Source organism: Cornus florida, unplaced genomic scaffold (assembly GCF_030987335.1).
Source record: "Cornus florida cultivar Cherokee Brave unplaced genomic scaffold, ASM3098733v1 CherokeeBrave_3.0.0_Hap2_Chr07, whole genome shotgun sequence".
NCBI lineage: Eukaryota > Viridiplantae > Streptophyta > Magnoliopsida > Cornales > Cornaceae > Cornus > Cornus florida.
Window position 1 is genome coordinate 14,914,871 of NW_026775577.1, and position 19,824 is coordinate 14,934,694.

A 19,824-nucleotide genomic window follows, 5' to 3' on the forward strand; every position below is an offset into this window, starting at 1 on the left:
TTGATGCAGGTAAAGGTTCCATGTGGTGCAATGTTTGGAAAATTAAAGCTCATCGTAAAGTTATTTTGTTTTTATGGCAATGTTTACATGAACGTATCCCAGTGAATCAGCTGTTTCACCTGCAGGGAGTGTCTGCGGTGTCATGTTGTCCTGTTTGCGAAGTTGGGGTTGAAACGGTGGACCATCTATTATGTACATGCCCTTTCTCATTGCTAGTTTGGAAGCTCTGTCCGCTTCGCATTGATTTCAATGCTCATCAATCTTCCTTTTGGCCTAAGAGGTGGGTAGAGATGCGAGAAAATTGGTCTTTCTCTGCTGTTTCATCGGATTGCATTGGGTTGGCAGCGTTCACATGTTGGACGATTTGGAAATGCCGCAATGACCTGGTTTTTGGGAGGAAGAGGTGTGAGGCGGCTCAAGTTGTTTTCATGCCTTTCAAGAATTCCTTGAAGTGTCTCGTCAGTCTTCCCTCCTCTCATTCCCTTCGACCTCTGTTCCAGTTCCGTTGGGGTCTTGGACTCCGCCTTCCACTGGATGTTTGAAACTTAATTTTGATGCAGCTTTTGATGCTTCTTTCTTGCGGTGTGGAGGTGGCCTGATTCTTCCAAACCATTTGGGACAGCCTATTAAGGTGGCGTCGGTGTTCTTCAAGCATGTTTGCCATTCGTCATTGGCGGAGAGTCTTGTTTTGCGGGAAGCGTTTCATCTCCTTAAACAGTGGGGTTATCATAATGTGACTGTTGAAGGCGATTGTCAGCCGGTTATGCAGTTAAAGGTCTCGGTGGCTGCCCAGTTGGTGGTGTTCAGCGATGTCTCTTCTCTTCTTTTAGAGTGTGTGGGCTCGTCTCTCTCCTGGGTTCCTCGTAGTGGTAATGTTGTAACTCATATCCTGAGCAAGAAGGCTCCTGAAACTGGTTGTGGTGACTTGGAGTAGTGCATCTAGCCCTTGTGGCTATTGCAGTTACTTCTTTCTTATTGTAATTCGGGTTCTTATCAATGATATTTGGTTTGTTTGGTAAAAATAAAAAATAAAAAAATAAAATCTAATAAAGAGTCCTACAAGGTCATTACTCGGTAATCTAATTGAAAGAGCGTAACTTCAAAAATAAATAATAAAAATAAAAATAAAAATAAAAGATGCCTCTGTTGACCATTCTACGTCAATCTGATTTGATGGAAGCCACCATACATGATGACCACATCTTATCGCAAGAGCAATCTTCATTCACTCCCCATAAATACCCATCTCTTTTCCTCTATAACCTCACAAACTTTGGGTGAAAATAAAAGTAAAGAAAATGAGGTCTCTTGGAGTACTAGTTTTGTTCTCTCTTTTCTTCATGGTAATGTCCTTGGCACAAGGACAGAATGTTGGATCTCTTGTTAGCAAAGCGCTGTTTGATCAGATGTTGAAGCACCGCAACGACGCCAACTGCCCTGGCAAGGGTTTCTACACCTACGAGGCTTTCATAGCTGCTGCCAATTCCTTTGGAGGTTTCGGGACATCCGGAGACACCGATACTCGTAAGAGAGAGATTGCAGCCTTCTTGGCTCAAACTTCACATGAAACTACAGGTATAATCTTTCTTTGCTCTATAAAATGTCTTGTAATCTTAAAAATTATCCATCATTATAAGTGGCAGCTAGTATTATCATAAATATGACTAATACTAATCTACCGAGAATGTAAAGCAAAAAAAAGTACTATGTGTGGTGCTTATTGTCTAATTCGTGTGGTATGTTCTCGTACCTCCTCTTTATGATGTTGAGAGTTGGAGTTGGGATCCTCACTCATACAACATGCACATTGTACTGCATCGGATGGAGCACAGTTCAGTTGAGATCCATCCGACACAGTACAATACGCATATTATACCGCAAAGGATCCATAAGAAAAGTGTCTCACCCTTGGATATGTTCAAGTGTATATATGTGTGTACATAATGAGAAGAAAAGAAAAAAGATTATGAGTGAGATGATAATGTACACATATATATGCACCAACAGTGTATGCTCCATTGACAACCGGAAAAGCTTAAACGAAGACAAGAGAGGATCAAAACCAGAGCAGAGCAACACCGGACCTAATTTCAACTGACCCAACCGCGTAGCTCGAAGCAACCACGATTAAGCTCAATCCGACGAGCCCTCAAGCAACGGCGAGCTCTCAAGCCTCAGTAAAACCCAAATCTGTCCGGCAATCTACGTATTCACACCGGACCCGTGTTAAAATGTTGAAATGAAAAATAAAAAGTCTACGATGAATAATGGCTGTCATTGTGCAAAATTTGAAGTTCAAAGTCCATGTTTGAGTTGTCAATGTTAGAACAGAGGACTTTGTGGGCTAAATGTTGAATAAATCATGTGTTGTACATCAGACCATTAATGATGATTTGATGGTCTTTGTATGTTTAGAGCCCTAGTGCTAGACCTCATTAGTGTCGTGCTTGAGCTGTCAATGTTAGAACAGTAAAGGTGACTTTGAAAACCGGAAGACAAGTCATTGTATGAATAAAGGAAAGTGGGTTGTAGTCCATGTATACAACCCACTTCTTATCAATTAAAATCATCTTATCTTTTCACACAATACATATAATTGGTTGAATCTCCAGCCAACAACCCGTCCTTGTTTTCATCAGCTCCCCAACCGGCGGCCCTCTTCTGCTCCGACGACTTCTACAGAGTACACAACCCGTACTCGTTGGTGCCGACGGACTAGTTGGATCGTTCACTTCTAAGGCGACACTTCTTGCTCGGATCCAGCTCCCGCGACACTAGCTTTTTTACCCGTCCGATGCCGTTCGCTTTTCTCGGATCCGTTCACCACTTTTTGCCTGTTTCCCTCTCCAATTCCACTTTGCCCTTCTTTGCTTTTTACGGAAAAATAGGTCTTCATCTTGTGAGAAAGAGAAAGAGACTAAGAGAGAGAGGAGACACAAATTGAACTCTCCTACCGCTGGCAACACCAACCAGATCGTTCACCACTTCTTACGTTCAGGAACAAGGCAATCCACCTGATTACTGCATTGCAAATAATGAATGGCCATGCGCTCCCGGTAAAAAATACTTTGGTCGTGGCCCCATCCAAATTTCATAGTAAGAACTCCTCTCTCCATTTATTTATTTGCAAAAACCATGAATTTTTTATTTAATTTGTTCTAAATATGTTGATTCAAAATTTTAAGTATCATATTTAAAAATAAAATTCTAATTGGAAAATGATTTTAAGTAAAATACATGCTTTTGGTGAGTCAAATAAGCCCAATAACCCGACCAAATCACATAACTTATAATTTAAGTTGATATTTGGTGAGTCAAACAGTCCACGTGATTAATTAGCATTGCCCAATTCAATATAATTGGAAGTTCATTTAATCACCTACTTAATTGGTAGAATAAGATACTTAGCATGAAAGAAAAAAGAATACTTGTTCAGTTACCATGAAAAAAAAAAGAGAAGCGGGGGCAATCGCCAATTGCCGCCCCTGAATATTCTTTTTTAGTAATGTATCCTTTTTATTTTACCTTTTTTAATTATATATACTATAAAATATTATTATTGTCCTTCTGAAAATATTTAAAAATTCATTATTGCCCCTCTTCACATGATATTTTGAGTCCTTCGAAAAGTATTTAATTTATGTTGACAAGTTATTGACTTTAATCACGACTTGGCAGCAACTACAACTATGGTGCAGCAGGAAAAGTTATAGGGTCTGATCTATTAAACAATCCAGATTTGGTTACAACAAACTCGACCATATCATTTCAGACTGCACTTTGGTTCTGGATGGCACCACAGTCACCAAAGCCGTCGTGCCACGATGTCATCATCGGAAAATGGACGCCTTCTGTTATAGACAGTGCAGCGGGTAGGGTACCCGGCTATGGAGTCATCACCAACATCATTAATGGTGAAATCGAATGCGGAAAAGGCGCGAATGCCCTGGTGCAGGACCGTATTGGATTCTACAAGAGGTATTGCGACATATTAGGAGTGGGATACGACAACAACCTAGATTGCTACAACCAGAGGCCTTTCGGTTCACTGGCGGATCCAGGTGAGGGCTTGAACCCACGCAAGCCCACCCACTATTTTTTTTGCCATATCTAAATTTGGCCCAGTAAAAAAAAAAAAAATATTACTATTAGTATTAGACCATCCAAAAAAATATTAATCCACACTCCATTGATAATTCTTGAATCCACCTTTACTTTTTTACTTAGACATTTGATCGTTAACATTTTCAGTTAACTAGTCACTTTATATAATAATAATAATAATAATAATAATAATAAATTAAAGTTGATTAGTGAAAGTATGTTGTATGTAGCTTGAAGAATAATCAATCAATTCTTTTCCATCTATATCAATTAGATTTTTAGTTTCTTGTTTTTACATGGACTTGGGGTTTGTTTGGATTGAGGGATTTAGAGAGAGAAGAAAGGGAAGGATAAGGATAGATGTGTTTGGACGAAAGGAATTGAAGAAAAAAGAAAGAATTGAAAAGGATTTGGAGGGATAGCCTATCCCTCTAATACAGTAAAACCAAATTCCTCCAAAATTGATAAAATTGATAAGAGTTGGAGGAATTTGGAGAGAAAGGGAGCAAATTACACAAGGGGCAAGAGAGTTGAGAGACAGCCGGATATGGGTTTTGATTACAGTTGCAGAGAGAGAGAGAGAGAGAGAGAGGGGGAATGGTTCAATTGGAAGCATAAATCAGTAACGACAAGTTTAGATCTCAAGAATGGAGAGAAATTGAAGGACAAAAGGAGATGAGAAGGGAGGACACGAACCTGCATAGCTGTTGGTGACATCGACGGCGCCTTTGAAGGAACTGCGGAGATATGGGTTTGATTTTTGGAACAATCTGAAATGATATGCGGAGATATGGGTTTTGATGTTCTGATTCTTGTAGATTTTGTAGGAGAGAGAGAGAGAGAGAGAGAGCGATTCTTTGGAAATTTAACAAGCTCTCAAGAATTCAAAGCCTGCCCAGTTCAGTTCAGGAAAAACTGCTTTCTTGATGAAGAAAAACCAAAACGGAAAACCAAGCTCCAAATATCTAGATTTCGGCAAACCGACACAGTGGGGAAAAACTGCTTTATTGATGAAGAAAAACCAAAACCAACCTCCAAAAAACCAAATTTGGGCAAACCCAGAAAATCAAAGTCGGTTCTTTTCCTCCAAAATGGATCGATTTCTGAAGAACCAAGAAATGACCAAGTTCAGGAACCAAAAAAAAAACAAAAACTTGAAAAGAAAAAATAAAGTAAAATCCAAGTTATGATATTGATAACAACCTGAAAGCATGAATTGTACGAATTTGCTGCTGAAATCTATGGAATAGCAAGTGAATTTAGCTTGATATAAACAGCAAAGCTAGAACTAGTAGAGATTCGGAAGGCAAAAAGGGAAAGTAAGAAAAACTGCTAGACTTAGGGGCCAATTGGATAGAGATAGATCACATAAAGGGATAAAATATTAGATTCTAGGTTCTACACCTTTCTTGGCCAACACAAGGAGTACACATATTACCATGTGAAGGGATAAAATAAGGAGGCGATTGGGAGGCTGAAATGATTTTGCCCTACTAATTCCATTATTATTCTTTTTCTTCTTTTCTTTTTTGTTTTTTAAATAATAATATTGTCAATTTTTTTTTTCTTCTCTTCTATCTATTCAAACATAAATATAAACTACAGCTATCCTTTCCTTTTTTTGCTTTTCTTTTCTCTTATAATATTTTTCTTTCTTTTCCCTCCTGTATAACGAAGCCTTAGAGTTTAAAACTGTATCTGTTTATTTTTTTTCTTTTCAAGAGAGGATTCATGTATACCATGACATAAGAGATTGATACAAGTATTTCTAAAATCTAAATAGACTTGAATGCTTGGTTAATGATGGAATCGACCACGAGACTTTTCATATTTTGAAACTTTACTTTCTATTTGATAAGGGTGTAATAAATGAAAATTTAAAAATTGTTTAAAACTTAAAATAGAAAAATGGTTTCAAAAGTAGGATTAATTTATTGGTTCAATTGAAAATTTATAGGAGATTTTTTTAAAAAAATTTATATTAGAAAAGTAGATTAAGTGGTAATTATTATTATTATTACCAAAACGTCATAGGATGTTACCATTCAACACACAAAATTAAAAACCATTATCTTCCTGCCGACTGTCTGGATGTTACAGTTTAAGAACATAACAAAGAGATTTTTATTTTTTATTATTATTTTTTTGGGTGGAAATTCAAGCAATTTGTTTAGATAGTGAATATTTACAATGTAAATATTCCCATGAACAAAAGGACCAAAATACCATACTGGCAAAACTATGAGCAGCCCAAGAGAGTGGCTCATATAAAACTAATCTAGGCAACACAAAGGAAAGCCCAAACAAGGTCGTACACTACAAAAAGGCCCAACTAACATGTTACAGGGGTGTGCAAAAAAATCATCAATCCAAAAACCTAAGCCAGATCAGACCGAATCGGGTGATTTGGCCTGTTCCATTGCGGTTCGGTCTAGTCACGGTTCTAAAATAATGAAATTGTGAATTTTTGGTTCGGTCCCGGATTAGGATCCTACAGGATTGGACCGGCGCAGATCGAACCATTATAATGTGTGTGTGTGTATATATATATAGTATGCTTATAGTACATATTGCACCCCTCTAGTGCAAAAAATATTCCTAAATTATGATATTTGTACAAATTGGTCCTATTTATAAAAATTAGACTAAAATACCCTTAGCAACATATTTTATAATATATATAAAAAAATATATTTTGTGAAATGACTAAAAAGGATTTGGCCCTTCTTCTTCTTCCTTATCTTGGTGGTTGCCGCCCTGGGCTTTTCCCTCCATAAAGTAATAGCAATGACACTGACACCATTACACTGCAAAAAAAACAAAGGTTTTTCTATGGGTTTTGTTTATGTTTGACAGATTGTGTTTGGATGCTCAGAAACTGCGAGGTTAGTTCTATAAAAAAAATTTGTTCCATTTCGACCCAAAAATGGGTTCCGCAAGTTTGAAAGTTCAAGCTCTTCTACTTTGCAAGGAAAGGAGGAAATTCATCAAACAAGCTATTGATTCGAGGTACGCTTTACCAGCTGCTCATGTTGCTTATCTTCAATCTCTTCGTAACATTGACATTTTACTTCGGCAATTCATGGAGGCCCAAGTGTTCATAGGGTCGTCTCTGTCCCCTCCGGCCACTGAAATTGACAAAAACCCCAATTCATCCGTCCTACCCATCAACACTGTTTCGCCGGAATCGTGATCTTACAGTCGCCACCATCGCCGTCAACCGTTTTAGTCATCTGTTACCACCGGTAAGATCAGAGCACCGCAAGGGAAGAGAAGACCCGTCATCATCCGAAGCTGCAGTTCACAGCCCATCGCCAGAATCACGACTTCACTAGTCGTTGTTTGCTACCATCGCAACCACCCGCCAAGTCTCCCTCTTGCTCGCCGACCGTTGTTCCAAGCTCACTGCCCTTGCGAACCGCCATCAGTTCCGTCTGAATTCTCCTTGATCCATCCGATGGAGTACAGTTCAGTTGAGATCCATACGACATGGTACAACACGCATATTGCACCTCAGAGGATCCATAAGAAAAGTGTCTCACCCTTGCTTGTTGGATATGTTCAACTGTAATTTTTTTTTTTTATTCCTCGCAAACAAAACCCACTACATGCCTTGGGATACATCATTCCAAAGTCCTGACTATACATGAAAAGAAAAAAAATAATAAATCAACATTCTCACCAACACGGCTTTTGGAGATTTTTGCCACTGCATGGGCGACCATTACCATGCTCATGCACATGGCTAATTTGAACCGAGGAAAAACTCTGAAACTTTGCCTTGATATCAAAAACCAAAGCTTGAATTTCAATAGGGCAATTCTCCTCCTTCATTATAGCTGAGTATACTACCATCAAATCCGCATCCAACCATACATTTGAAAATTGGATATGTTCAAGTGTATATATGTGTACATAATGAGAAGAAAAGAAAAAAGATTATGAATGAGATGATATATATATATATATATATACACATATATATTCATGATGGATCTATATATATACTAATAGGTGGCTGGGCAAGTGCACCAGATGATCCTTATGCATGGGGATACTGCTTCATTCAGGAACAAGGCAATCCACCAGATTATTGCGTTGCAAACAATCAATGGCCATGTGCTCCTGGTAAAAAATACTTTGGTCGTGGCCCCATCCAAATTTCATAGTAAGAACTCCTCTCTCCATTTATTTATTTGCAGAAAGCATGAATTTTTTATTTAATTGGTTCTAAATATGTTGATTCAAAATTTTAAGTATCATATTTAAAAATAAAATTCAATTGGAAAATGATTTTCAAAATTAATAGTATTAGCCCAATAGCCTGACCAAATCATAACTTATAATTTGAGGAGATATTGAGTGAGTCAAGCATTCCACATAATTAATTGGCATTGCCCAATTCAATCTTGTTCTAATTGGAAGTTCATATAATCACCTAGTTAATTGGTAGAATATGAAACTTGGCATGAGAGAAAAAAGAATACTTGTTCATTTTTTGAGTAATAGAGAAGTAGGGACAGACCTACATGTATGTGAGGGGGGCAATTGCGGTACCTGAATTTCCTTTTTAGTAATTTACCCATGTTAATTTGCCTTTATATACTCATAAAATATTACTATTGTCTTTCTAAAAATACTAAAAATTTTCATTATTGCCCTTCTTGCGTAATTTTTTAAATCCTTCAAGAAGCATTTAATTTATGTTGACCAAGTTATTGACTCTGATCACGACTTGGCAACAACTACAACTATGGTCTAGCAAGAAAAGCCATAGGGTCTGATTTGTTAAACAATCCGAACTTAGTTGCAACAAACCCAACCATATCATTCAAGACTGCACTCTGATTCTGGATGACACCACAGTTACCAAAGCCGTCGTGCCATGATGTCATCACCGGAAAATGGACACCTTCTGCTACAGACAATGCCGCGGGTAGGGTACCGGGCTATGAAGTCATCACCAACATCATCAATGGTGGAATCGAATACGGAAAAGGCACGAATGCACAAGTGCAGGACCGTATTCTACAAGAGGTACTGCGACCTATTGGGAGTGGGCTATGGACTGCTACAACCACCTTTTGCTTAGGCATTTGATCATTAACAGTTCCAGTTAATTACTAGTCACTTTATATATATATATATAATAATAATAATAATAAATCAAAGTTGATTACTGAATGTATGTTGTGGCTTGAAGAATAATCAATCAACTTTTTTGCATCTCTATGATAGGGAGTTAATATATATGTTTTAATCAATGATATTTTTAGTTTCTTGTTTTTACGTGGATTGGATACTTACTGATTAAAACTGTGTATTTTTTTTTATTTTTATTTTTATCATAAATTGGATTAATCTATCCTATGGCATAATAGATTGGGACATCCGGACATATCTCTCTTAATAGACTTGAATGCTTGGTTAACGATGGAATCGTTTGACCACTAGAACTTTTCGGATTTTGAAACTTTACGTGTTGTATTTGATAAGTGTTAATAAATGAAAGGATAAAGTTCAAAAAACTCCCTAAATTATTGTCTTTTTATAAATAACTCTCAGAACTAAAAACTACTCTCTCAATTATTAATTTATTACAATTAAGGATAAATTCATCATAAAAGATTATTTTGCTTTTTCTCATTAAAAATTTTATTTCTTATTAAATTATTTTTATTATTTTTTGTCTTATGTAAATATTAATTATACTATATACCTTAATTTTATTATTAGTATCAATTTATCATTAAAAAAAAATAGATAAATAGGTTTGTAACTACCATTTTCTAAATTGATTAACTTATTAACGTATTATAACAAATTTAAATATTTTTATCTTAAAAATATATCTTTTTTTCATATAATATATTAATGATAAATTAATAAAATACTTTTTAAAAAATACCTTCTTTTTATGTAATATATTCATTAAATATTTTACAATTTTAAAAGTAAATTTATGCAAATTTAATAAAAAAAATATCATCAAATTAGTATAAAAATTTAATGAAAAATATCCCAGCTTAATAGAAGTCTATGAAGTTAAGTTCAGGCCCAAAGTTTAGTATTAGAATATGGGTACTAGAATCCTCTTACTCAACTGGCACATCTCTCCGGGTTAGCTTGTTGTCTGCGGCATTCTAAAACAGACCTAACAATAGCCCAGAGGACCACATATATTTTGACTCTCTAGCCCATCTTATTGAACAGTACTCTTGATTTTAACTCAAGTGAAGCCCAACTCAATTAGTCAACATGTACAATATGGATATCTCGACTCTGGCCCATCTTATTGAACACTGATCTGGATAATTGACTTAAGTTAAGGACCAACTCAATTACACAACAAATAAAAGGACAACGTTCATGAAATTGCCGAGATTTCATTAGGAGGAAGAGCAAAATAAAATTACACAAAAATTTTAAATTTCTGGATTTGAAAATACAATAAGTGGTTGAAAGTGCAATAAATTACTCTCTATATTAAGAAAGCAAATCTGTTACACTTCAATTGAATCTCCTTATATTTTTTTATCCTCTTTCTATTTATAGAGGTCTATCCTTACCCTAATAAGTTCTTGGCCTTTCTATTCCCCAAGATAATAATGGGCCTAGTCCTTCTTTGATGGGCTCCACTCTATTTGGGTTGTTCCCTAGGTCAAAGCAAGCCTTGCACTAGAATGAATAGACTGGGAAGTCGCTCGGCCCCTTACTTAATAAATGGGCTGGGCTGAAAGTAGCCCAATGGAATTTTATGCCCTTTTATCTCTCTCATTTATGAGAGCGATATTAACGATGGAGCGTCATGATTGATGTGATGGCTCAAAACAATGACGTGGTGTATACGGATGATTTGCACAGATGATGAAGAAGAAGATCGGTTTAGAGGTTCTCATGATCTCATTCCAAAAACGAAAAGAAAAGAAAGAATAGTGCTAATATTAAGAAAAGAAGAAATAGGGGATTCATGCAAATAAATGCATGTGATTGGTACTCCATTGTGTCTATAAATTAGAAAGTGTAACCCCACTCAATCGATCATTGCTGAGCCAACATGAAACCATGCTCAAATAGCATTCTTCTTCTCCTTTTATTTATTTATTTATTTATTTTTCTTATTTTTATTTGAGGCCATTATTCAATTCTTGCCAATATCTCTTACAAACTATGACGTCACAATTGTTTGAACAACATTTCTGTGTGCTTTTATATATCAATATTAAAACAAGTGTCTTCGTAAATAACTAAAGAGTGTATTGGGGATAAGATATAAAGCTAAATCAAGGTCACAAGTTTTTCTTAGATATCTATCTAAAATAGACATGGCACTGCGGTTTTTAGTCAAGTTTAATTTATGGAGGAGATTTACAAACTCCACTTTTAATATAAAATTATACCAGAGTTGTAAGCTTTTGGTAAATTTCTTTCAATATTTAGGCTTTGTTTGTTTGAATGTAAAAAAATATTATTTATTTTTTGGTATTTTGTTGTTGTAAAATATTTATGAAGAAAAAAAAATATTAAAATTTCACAAAAATAACTTATTCATTAATTTTTAGCAAGTTATATTTTATATGTCCCTCTCGATTAACTTGACCTTAACCTTGATATAAACCTTTGCAAAATATCGAAAAAGTAAAAACAAAATAATATTTTACTTAAAAAAGTAAAATATTATATCAAAACAAACAGAGCCTTATTCCAAATCGACCAAGTGAATTTTTTAGTTATGTAACACCAAATTTTAATAGAATAAAGACAAAATGGTACTTAGTATTGAAAATTTTGAACACACAAACTTATGAGGTGCCGAACATCAATGATTCTCAACCCTAATGATCGTTCGGTAGGAAGAAAAAAAATTAAATGGAAGGGATGACGGAGACGTTCTTAGGAAAGAGATCAAGTGTTTTCCTATTTTTGTTCGGTTGAATCGAAGAAAACGAAAAAAACTAAAAATTTAATTTGATAGGTATAATAAAAGAAAAGATAAATTTTTAAGTTATTTTTATTATTAAATCCATCACTACTTTATTTATGAAATTTATTAAATATTTATGAAAAGTGATATAGTAATTTAAAATTTCTATAATAAACTCATTTGTATTTTTTCTCATCTTCAACCCATATATAAACGAATAAAAATTTATCATTTCTACAAAATAACAAAAATTTTTATTCCCTTCTTATTTTTTTCTTTACCTCTTCTTCTTTTCTTCCGACCCAACATAGCAAAAGGATTGTTTGGGTAGGACTTAAGGACTTTGAGTTAGACAATTAGCTCAGAAATTCCGAATAAAGAGACACCACTGTTGACAATTCTACATCAATCAAAGCATTGAGACGCAGCTTCTAGACATTGTCTTCCTTATCAATTTGGCCCTTTAATACACGCGTCACTAAAATGACGAGGGGTTTTACCATTCAACACACACACACACGGTGACACAACACACAAAAACATTATCTTCCAGCTGCCTACAGTTTCAAAAGTACCACACCTTTGAGTTGTCCACTAATATCACTACAAAACATTCTGGTCATCATCCAAAACTCACTTTTCTCTCCTGTTTTTTTTCTTTCTTATCATTCAAAAATTCAAAATCAAAATACTTTTTAACACTTGAGGTTCTGAGACACAAAACTGGACACAGTATGTATTACCACATGGTTACATGCACACATAGACAAAGAATTGTAAAAGCCGCCATGCACACACAAAAAACTGGACACAGTATGTATTACCACAACATGGTTACACGTACACAAAGAATTGTAAATTAAAGCCGCCATACATGACCACGTACATCCCTACTTCATTTTTCTGAGAGTTATCACAACAGCAATGTTCTTCGTTCACTGCTTATAAATACCAATCTATCCTTCTCTATAAGCTCACAAGCTTGAGTGAGAAAATAAGACAGAAAAGAAAAGAAAAGAAAATGAGGTATTTTGCAGTACTAGTTGTGTTCTCTCTTTTCTTCATGGTAATGTCCTTGCAGGCACAAGGACAGCGTGTTGGTTCTATTGTTAGCAAAGCACTGTTTGATCAGATGTTGAAGCACCGCAACGACGGCAACTGCCCCGCCAAGGGTTTCTACACCTACGAGGCTTTCATAGCTGCTGCCAATTCCTTTGAAGGTTTTGGAACAACCGGAGACGCCGCTAGAGAGATTGCAGCCTTCTTGGCTCAAACTTCACATGAAATTACAGGTATTAATCTTCTTAATTTGCTTTGTAAAAAAGTCTAGTATTCAGGATAATTAGTTTAAATCACAACCCTTAATTAGTTGTTTAATATCATTAAGATCACTAAGGTCTCGTACATTTTTTTTGTTTGTTTGTTACATACACGTACATATATAGAGCCTAGCTAATTGCTTTTTCTGCAGGTGGAAGTGGGTGGCCTGGTGCACCAGATGGTCCATATGCGTGGGGATATTGCTTCGTCCGGGAAAGAAACGAACCGGACTATCACTGTGACTCGAGGAAGGGGCCATGCCCTCCCGGTAAAAAGTACTTTGGCCGAGGACCCATCCAACTCACTCAGTAAGTTTTTGATTTCTCTAGCCTGCATGAACCTAGTTCCACAATGATGGTCATTTTGTTTTGATTCTGAACTCGACCTCAGCTCGTTTATTTAATGAACAAGTCTGAACCAAATCAATCTGAACTGTTTTTTACATCTCAGTTCATTTCTATCCCTACTTGTGAAGATTGACTTTGACCATTGCTTTCTTGATTTTTGTTTCAGCAACTACAACTATGACAAAGCTGGTAAAGCCATCAAGGCGGATCTCATAAACAACCCGGATCTGGTAGCCACAGACCCGATTATATCATTCAAGACTGCCATTTGGTATTGGATGACTCCACAGTATAACAAGCCCTCGAGTCACGATGTCATCACCGGAATATGGAAACCGTCGGATGCGGATAGGTCAGCTAGTCGGGTCCCGGGTTACGGTGTGATCACTAACATAATCAATGGTGGGTTGGAGTGTGGCAAAGGTCCAAATGATGAGGTGGCGGATCGGATTGGATTTTACAAGAGGTACTGTGACATACTGAGCTTGACCCATGGCAACAACTTGGATTGCTACAATCAAAAGCCTTTTGGGCCATAAATAGCTCATATGTAAAAGAATTAGATTACAAGAATATTAGTTATGTCTAGCTAAGTAAAATAAAGGGATAGATAGACCATGCTATGTAACTCTATCCAAATAAAGAGAATTTTAGAAGTACTTATTGTATTCTCAGTTTGAGAATTTGTAGTTATTGTATTCTCAGTTTGAGAATTTTTAGTTTTTCTGTATAATTTTGTTTCTCTTCATCAGGGTGAAATTTAGATTACTTAAATTTGTCTATTTACTTTGTTTCTATTTATTTATTTATTTTTGTTACTTTCTCCCAACAACAACTAACTATAGAATTTTATATTCCCAACAAATCCAGCTTGGAGGTTAATATTGTGGTGCTTGTGTGAATGATTCTTGTATCTTACTTTCCTCATTTGTATCTGAACTATTGGTGCTCTAAGCGGACACCACTTTCGTGGACAAATATATATGCATAAATTAACTAGATAAAAATTCATGAGTGTTAAGATTGAGAGAAGACCAAATATAATAATGAGGCCATACCTTTTGTCCAATATCCCCACATCATGAACTAGAAAACCAGAATTAATTATGGAAACAAATAAGGAGTTCCTTTTTGTATTGAACTTTAAGTAAACTAGGTTCAGAAACAAAAACCAGATTTGAAAAGATAATTCCTAATATATAGGGTGTTAAATCCATTTTGGATGTAAATAACTCAATTCAACATTTAATTGAAGAACAAATTAAGCATTTATCAAATTTATTACTAAATGTTGAGCACTTAATTTTTATTTTTTAATTTTTAAAATATTAAAAAATATTTAAGAACTTGAGCACTTAATTTTTATTTTTTATTTTTATTGCAAGAACACTTCAAATTCAGCTCTCAAAATCAATAATTATTGTTAAATGATTTACTTCTTAAAAATTTCAGTACTTAACTTTCAGATTACCTAAATTTATAATTCAGAATGGTTAAAAATGAGAAAAACTAAGCCAAACTTAAAGTCAGAATGGGCTCATCCAAATGGGACAAAACTAAATCAAACTGGAGCTTCAAAGGTCTTCGGGTCAGGGCATCCATATTGTACATGTTGTCTAATTGAGTTGTGCTTAACATGAGTCAAAATCCAGAGTAGTGTTCAACAAGATGGGCCATGGAGTCAAATATTTGTGGTCCACTGGGTTGTTAGGCCGGTTTTGGATAACCCAGTTCAGATGGGCCACCATGAGAGAATTATAGTATATACCCATATTCTATAATAAACTTTGTGCCTGAACTTAACTGCATATAGTATATTAAGTTGGGATAGCTTTGTTTTATAATAATGCTAGTTTTGTTACATAAAATCATTACAATTTTCTTACTTACACATATAATATAGTGAATAGAGATTAGAAAAGAAGAAAATAGTGGGATCCATGCAAATTATTATTATTATTATTATTATTATTATTTTCGGTAAGTAAAAAAATCAAATTATTACAGGTGATTGTTACTCTCTTCCGTATCTAATAAATTTGTGAGATTTATTAGTAAAGAGTAATGATAAGCTAGTCGAAATGGCCAGCGGAGGAGATCGAGTCGAAGGTCTCTTTATATCCACTTTTATTATTGATGTGGGGGGCTCATTATGCTCATATCATTTTTCATTAAATAAAAATTTGGGATGTGAAGAGTTAGGGAAGATGAATTCGAATTTGAGTCAATTACTTTACATATAATAACAAAAGTTATGTATATGTAAAGGAACTTATTGCCTGGTGCACCTTGTTTGTTTTTGGGGAGCTGTGTGTCTTGAAGTAGATTAGTCTACAAAGATACTTCTCTGAAAAAACAAAAGAAAAAGTAAATTATAGCTAATAATGAGACTTACAAAGAATTGAAATATACATGCTTGTAAACTATGAGTTATGTAAGGCTTAAAGCTTTCCTTTTTATAATTTTTTAATTAAAGGTGTGCATTATCATTATTAAAACCAATTGTCTTGATAAAGATATGTATAACAGAATAGGCTTAAGGAGGCTGAGTGTTCAAGTTCTACTAAGAATATGTGGATAATGAGTGTGCATTTGCTTTAGCTGTACTTTATATAAAAAAAAAAATAAAAAAAATAACAGAAAAAAAAAAAGGAAAGAAAGATCACAACTGAAGTGTATTGGGGATACGATCGATATAGGGTCATTTTCTTGGATTTCTTCCAACACTAATCCAAAATAGTCACGCCACTGAGGGTTTTAGTCAAGTTTTATTGAGGATATCCACAAAATGCTCCACTTGGAAGGACGCAAATTTCCAAAATAGACACGCCACTGAGGGTTTTAGTCAAGTTTTATGGAGGATATCCACAAACTGCTCCACTTGGAAGGACGCATATTTTTTCTTAGTCTTCTTTCAAACACTTATACCACATAGATAAATAATACAAAATTTATATGGGATAAAAGTAAGGATGGTAATGATAGATGGGACCGAGACTGTTAGTCAAGTGTTATGAAGATTTCACAAACCAAAAACTATGTTCACATACATGTTTTAACGTGTTCATTGATTTAGTACAATTTGAAATATTCAATTTTTTTAAATTTTATTTTTGGTGACAAACATAACGTGTAATTGCAAATTCCACCAAGTATAAAATGACAGAGAAAATTACATTGACATACATAGTTTAACATATCCCTTCATCTAGTAAAATTTACTGCAACCCTTTGTTAATATGACTTGTAGTAAAGTCACCGCAATTACGGAAAAATAATTACACCCACCCTATGTATATATTTGGGTAGGTATTCTCCCATTAGTCATATTTTTCTTCAACATGCATATATATATATATATATATATATATATATAATTAGTACTCACATACATATACCTATTAAGTTTAAACATTTAACTTTCTTTTGAGAAATAAAGATTTAATATTGCTCCACTACTCACTCACTCATGCATATATTTTTTCGGTATGTGCACACTTATCATTTCTAGGCCAAAATGAAAGGATTCTCCATCTAATAAAGGGTCCTGCATATACTTTTTCGGTATGTGCACAGATTATTCCGCAGTAATCTAATTGAAAGAGTGCAACTTCAAAAAAATAAAATAAAAATAAAAAAATAAAAGATGGCCTCTGTTGACCATTCTACGTCAATCTGATTTGATGGAAGTCTTGAGACGCAGCCTCTGGACATTGTTTTCCATACCATTTTGGCCTCTCATACAGGTGTCACTAAAATGTGATGGGGTTTTACCATTCAACCCCCCCACCCCCAAAAAAAACAACCTTATCTTCCTGGTATTCACGTCGAGCTCCCGCAATTATCTCCTCTAATGTCACTAGAAGCAATGCAGTCAAGATCAAAAGTCACTTCTCTCTCCTCTTTTTTCTTATGATTCAAGCAAATCACACGACTTGTAAAAGCCACCATGCATGATGACCACATCCTAGTTGATTTTTTCTCAGAATTATCACCAGAGCAATCTTCATTCACTCCCCATAAATACCCATCTCTCTTCCACCATAACCTCACAAACTTTGAGTGAAAAGAAAAGTAAAGAAAATGAGGTCTCTTGGAGTACTAGTTTTGTTCTCTCTTTTCTTCATGGTAATGTCCTTGGCACAAGGACAGAATGTTGGATCTCTTGTTAGCAAAGCGCTGTTTGATCAGATGTTGAAGCACCGCAACGACGCCAACTGCCCCGGCAAGGGTTTCTACACCTACGAGGCTTTCATAGCTGCTGCCAATTCCTTTGGAGGTTTCGGGACAACCGGAGACACCCCTACTCGTAAAAGAGAGATTGCAGCCTTCTTGGCTCAAACTTCACATGAAACTACAGGTATAATCTTTCTTTGCTCTATAAAATGTCTTGTACTCTTAACAATTATCCATCATTATAAGTGGCAGTATTATCATAAATATGACTAATACTAGCTACCGATAATGTAAAGCAAAAAAAAGTACCATGTGTGGTGCTTATTGTCTAGTTCGTGTGGTATGTTCTCGTCCCTCCTCTTTATGATGTTGAGAGTTGGAGTTGGGATCCTCACTGATACAACATACACACTGTACTGCATCGGATGGAGTACAATTGAGATCCATGGGATGTAGTACAACACGCATATTGTAATGCAAAGGATCCATAAGAAAAATGTCTCACCCTTGCTTCTTGAATATGTTCAAGTATATATATATATGTGTGTACAGAATGAGAAGAAAAGAAAAAAAATTATGAGTGAGATGATATATATATATATTCATGATGGATCTATATATATACTATATAGGTGGGTGGGCAAGTGCACCAGATGGTCCTTATGCATGGGGATACTGCTTTGTTCGGGAACAAGGCAATCCACCTGATTACTGCGTTGCAAATAATCAATGGCCGTGCGCTCCTGGTAAAAAATACTTTGGTCGTGGCCCCATCCAAATTTCATAGTAAGAACTCCTCTCTCTTTGCAGAAAACATGAATTTTTTATTTAATTGGTTCTAAATATGTTGATTCAAAATTTGAAGTATCATATTTAAAAATAAAATTTAATTGGAAAATGATTTTCAAAATTAATAGTCTAAGCCCAATAGCCTAACCAAATCATAGCTTATAATATTCCGTGAGTCCAACATTCCACATGATTAATTGGCATTGCCCAATTCAATCTGGTTCTAATTGAATGTTCATTTAATCACCCACTTAATTGGTAGAGAAGAGGGATGGACCTACATGTATGTGAGGGGCCAATTGTGGCCCTTGAATTTTTTTTTTTTTTTTAGTAATATACCCTTGTTATTTTGTTTTTTTTTTAAATTATATACCTATAAAAGATTATTTTTGTCCTTCTAAAAATATAAAAAAATTTCATTATTACCCTCCTCACATCATTTTTGACTCTTTCCCTATAAAGAAGTATTTAATTTATGCTGACCAAGTTATTGACTTTGATCACAACTGGCAGCAACTACAACTATGGTCCAGCAGGAAAAGCCATAGGGTCTGATCTGTTAAACAATCCAGACTTAGTTGCAACCAACCCAACCATATCATTCAAGACTGCACTCTGGTTCTGGATGACACCACAGTCACCAAAGCCGTCGTGCCACAATGTCATCACCGGAAAATGGACGCCTTCTGCTGCAGACAATGCAGCGGGTAGGGTACCGGGCTATGGAGTCATCACCAACATCATAAATGGTGGAATCGAATGCGGAAAAGGCGCGAATGCTCAGGTGCAGGACCGTATTGGATTTTACAAGAGGTACTGCGACATATTGGGAGTGGGATATGGCAACAACCTGGACTGCTACAACCAGAGGCCTTTTGCTTAGGCATTTGATCATTAACAGTTCCAGTTAACTGGTCACTTTTTATAATAAAATAAATCAAAGTTGATTACTGAATGTATGCAGTATGCTGTAGCTTCAAGAATAATCAATCAACTTTTTTGTATCCAGATGATAGGGTGCTAATATATATATATATATATATATATTTTAATCAATGAAATTTTTAGTTTCTCTTTTTTACGTGGACTCGATACAACTGTGCTTTTTTAAAAAGTGGATTCATCTATCCTATGACATTAGAAATTGGGACACGTCTCTCTAAA

At 35.2% G+C, this 19,824-nt stretch overlaps 2 protein-coding genes across 3 annotated transcripts; both read left to right on the forward strand.

Annotated features, from left to right (window-relative positions):
* The first annotated feature begins 1,281 nt into the window (after positions 1–1,281).
* On the forward strand, positions 1,282–14,477 carry LOC132266515 (endochitinase-like). 2 transcript variants are annotated; one of them, XM_059767405.1, is made up of 3 exons: positions 1,282–1,575; positions 13,500–13,656; positions 13,862–14,477. In XM_059767405.1, the coding sequence occupies exons 1-3, from the start codon at positions 1,299–1,301 to the stop codon at positions 14,232–14,234; spliced, it is 807 nt and encodes a 268-aa protein (XP_059623388.1). In that variant the 5' UTR covers positions 1,282–1,298; the 3' UTR covers positions 14,235–14,477. The 2 variants fall into 2 exon arrangements, with proteins under 2 accessions (XP_059623388.1, XP_059623389.1); XM_059767406.1 differs by lacking the exon at positions 1,282–1,575 and adding an exon at positions 12,796–13,320.
* Positions 14,478–17,587: 3,110 nt separating this feature from the next.
* Positions 17,588–19,739, forward strand: LOC132266516 (endochitinase-like). The gene is made up of 3 exons (XM_059767407.1): positions 17,588–18,055; positions 18,504–18,657; positions 19,174–19,739. Exons 1-3 carry the CDS (start codon positions 17,779–17,781, stop codon positions 19,541–19,543), a joined length of 801 nt encoding a protein of 266 aa, XP_059623390.1. The 5' UTR covers positions 17,588–17,778; the 3' UTR covers positions 19,544–19,739.
* The last annotated feature ends 85 nt before the right edge of the window (positions 19,740–19,824 follow it).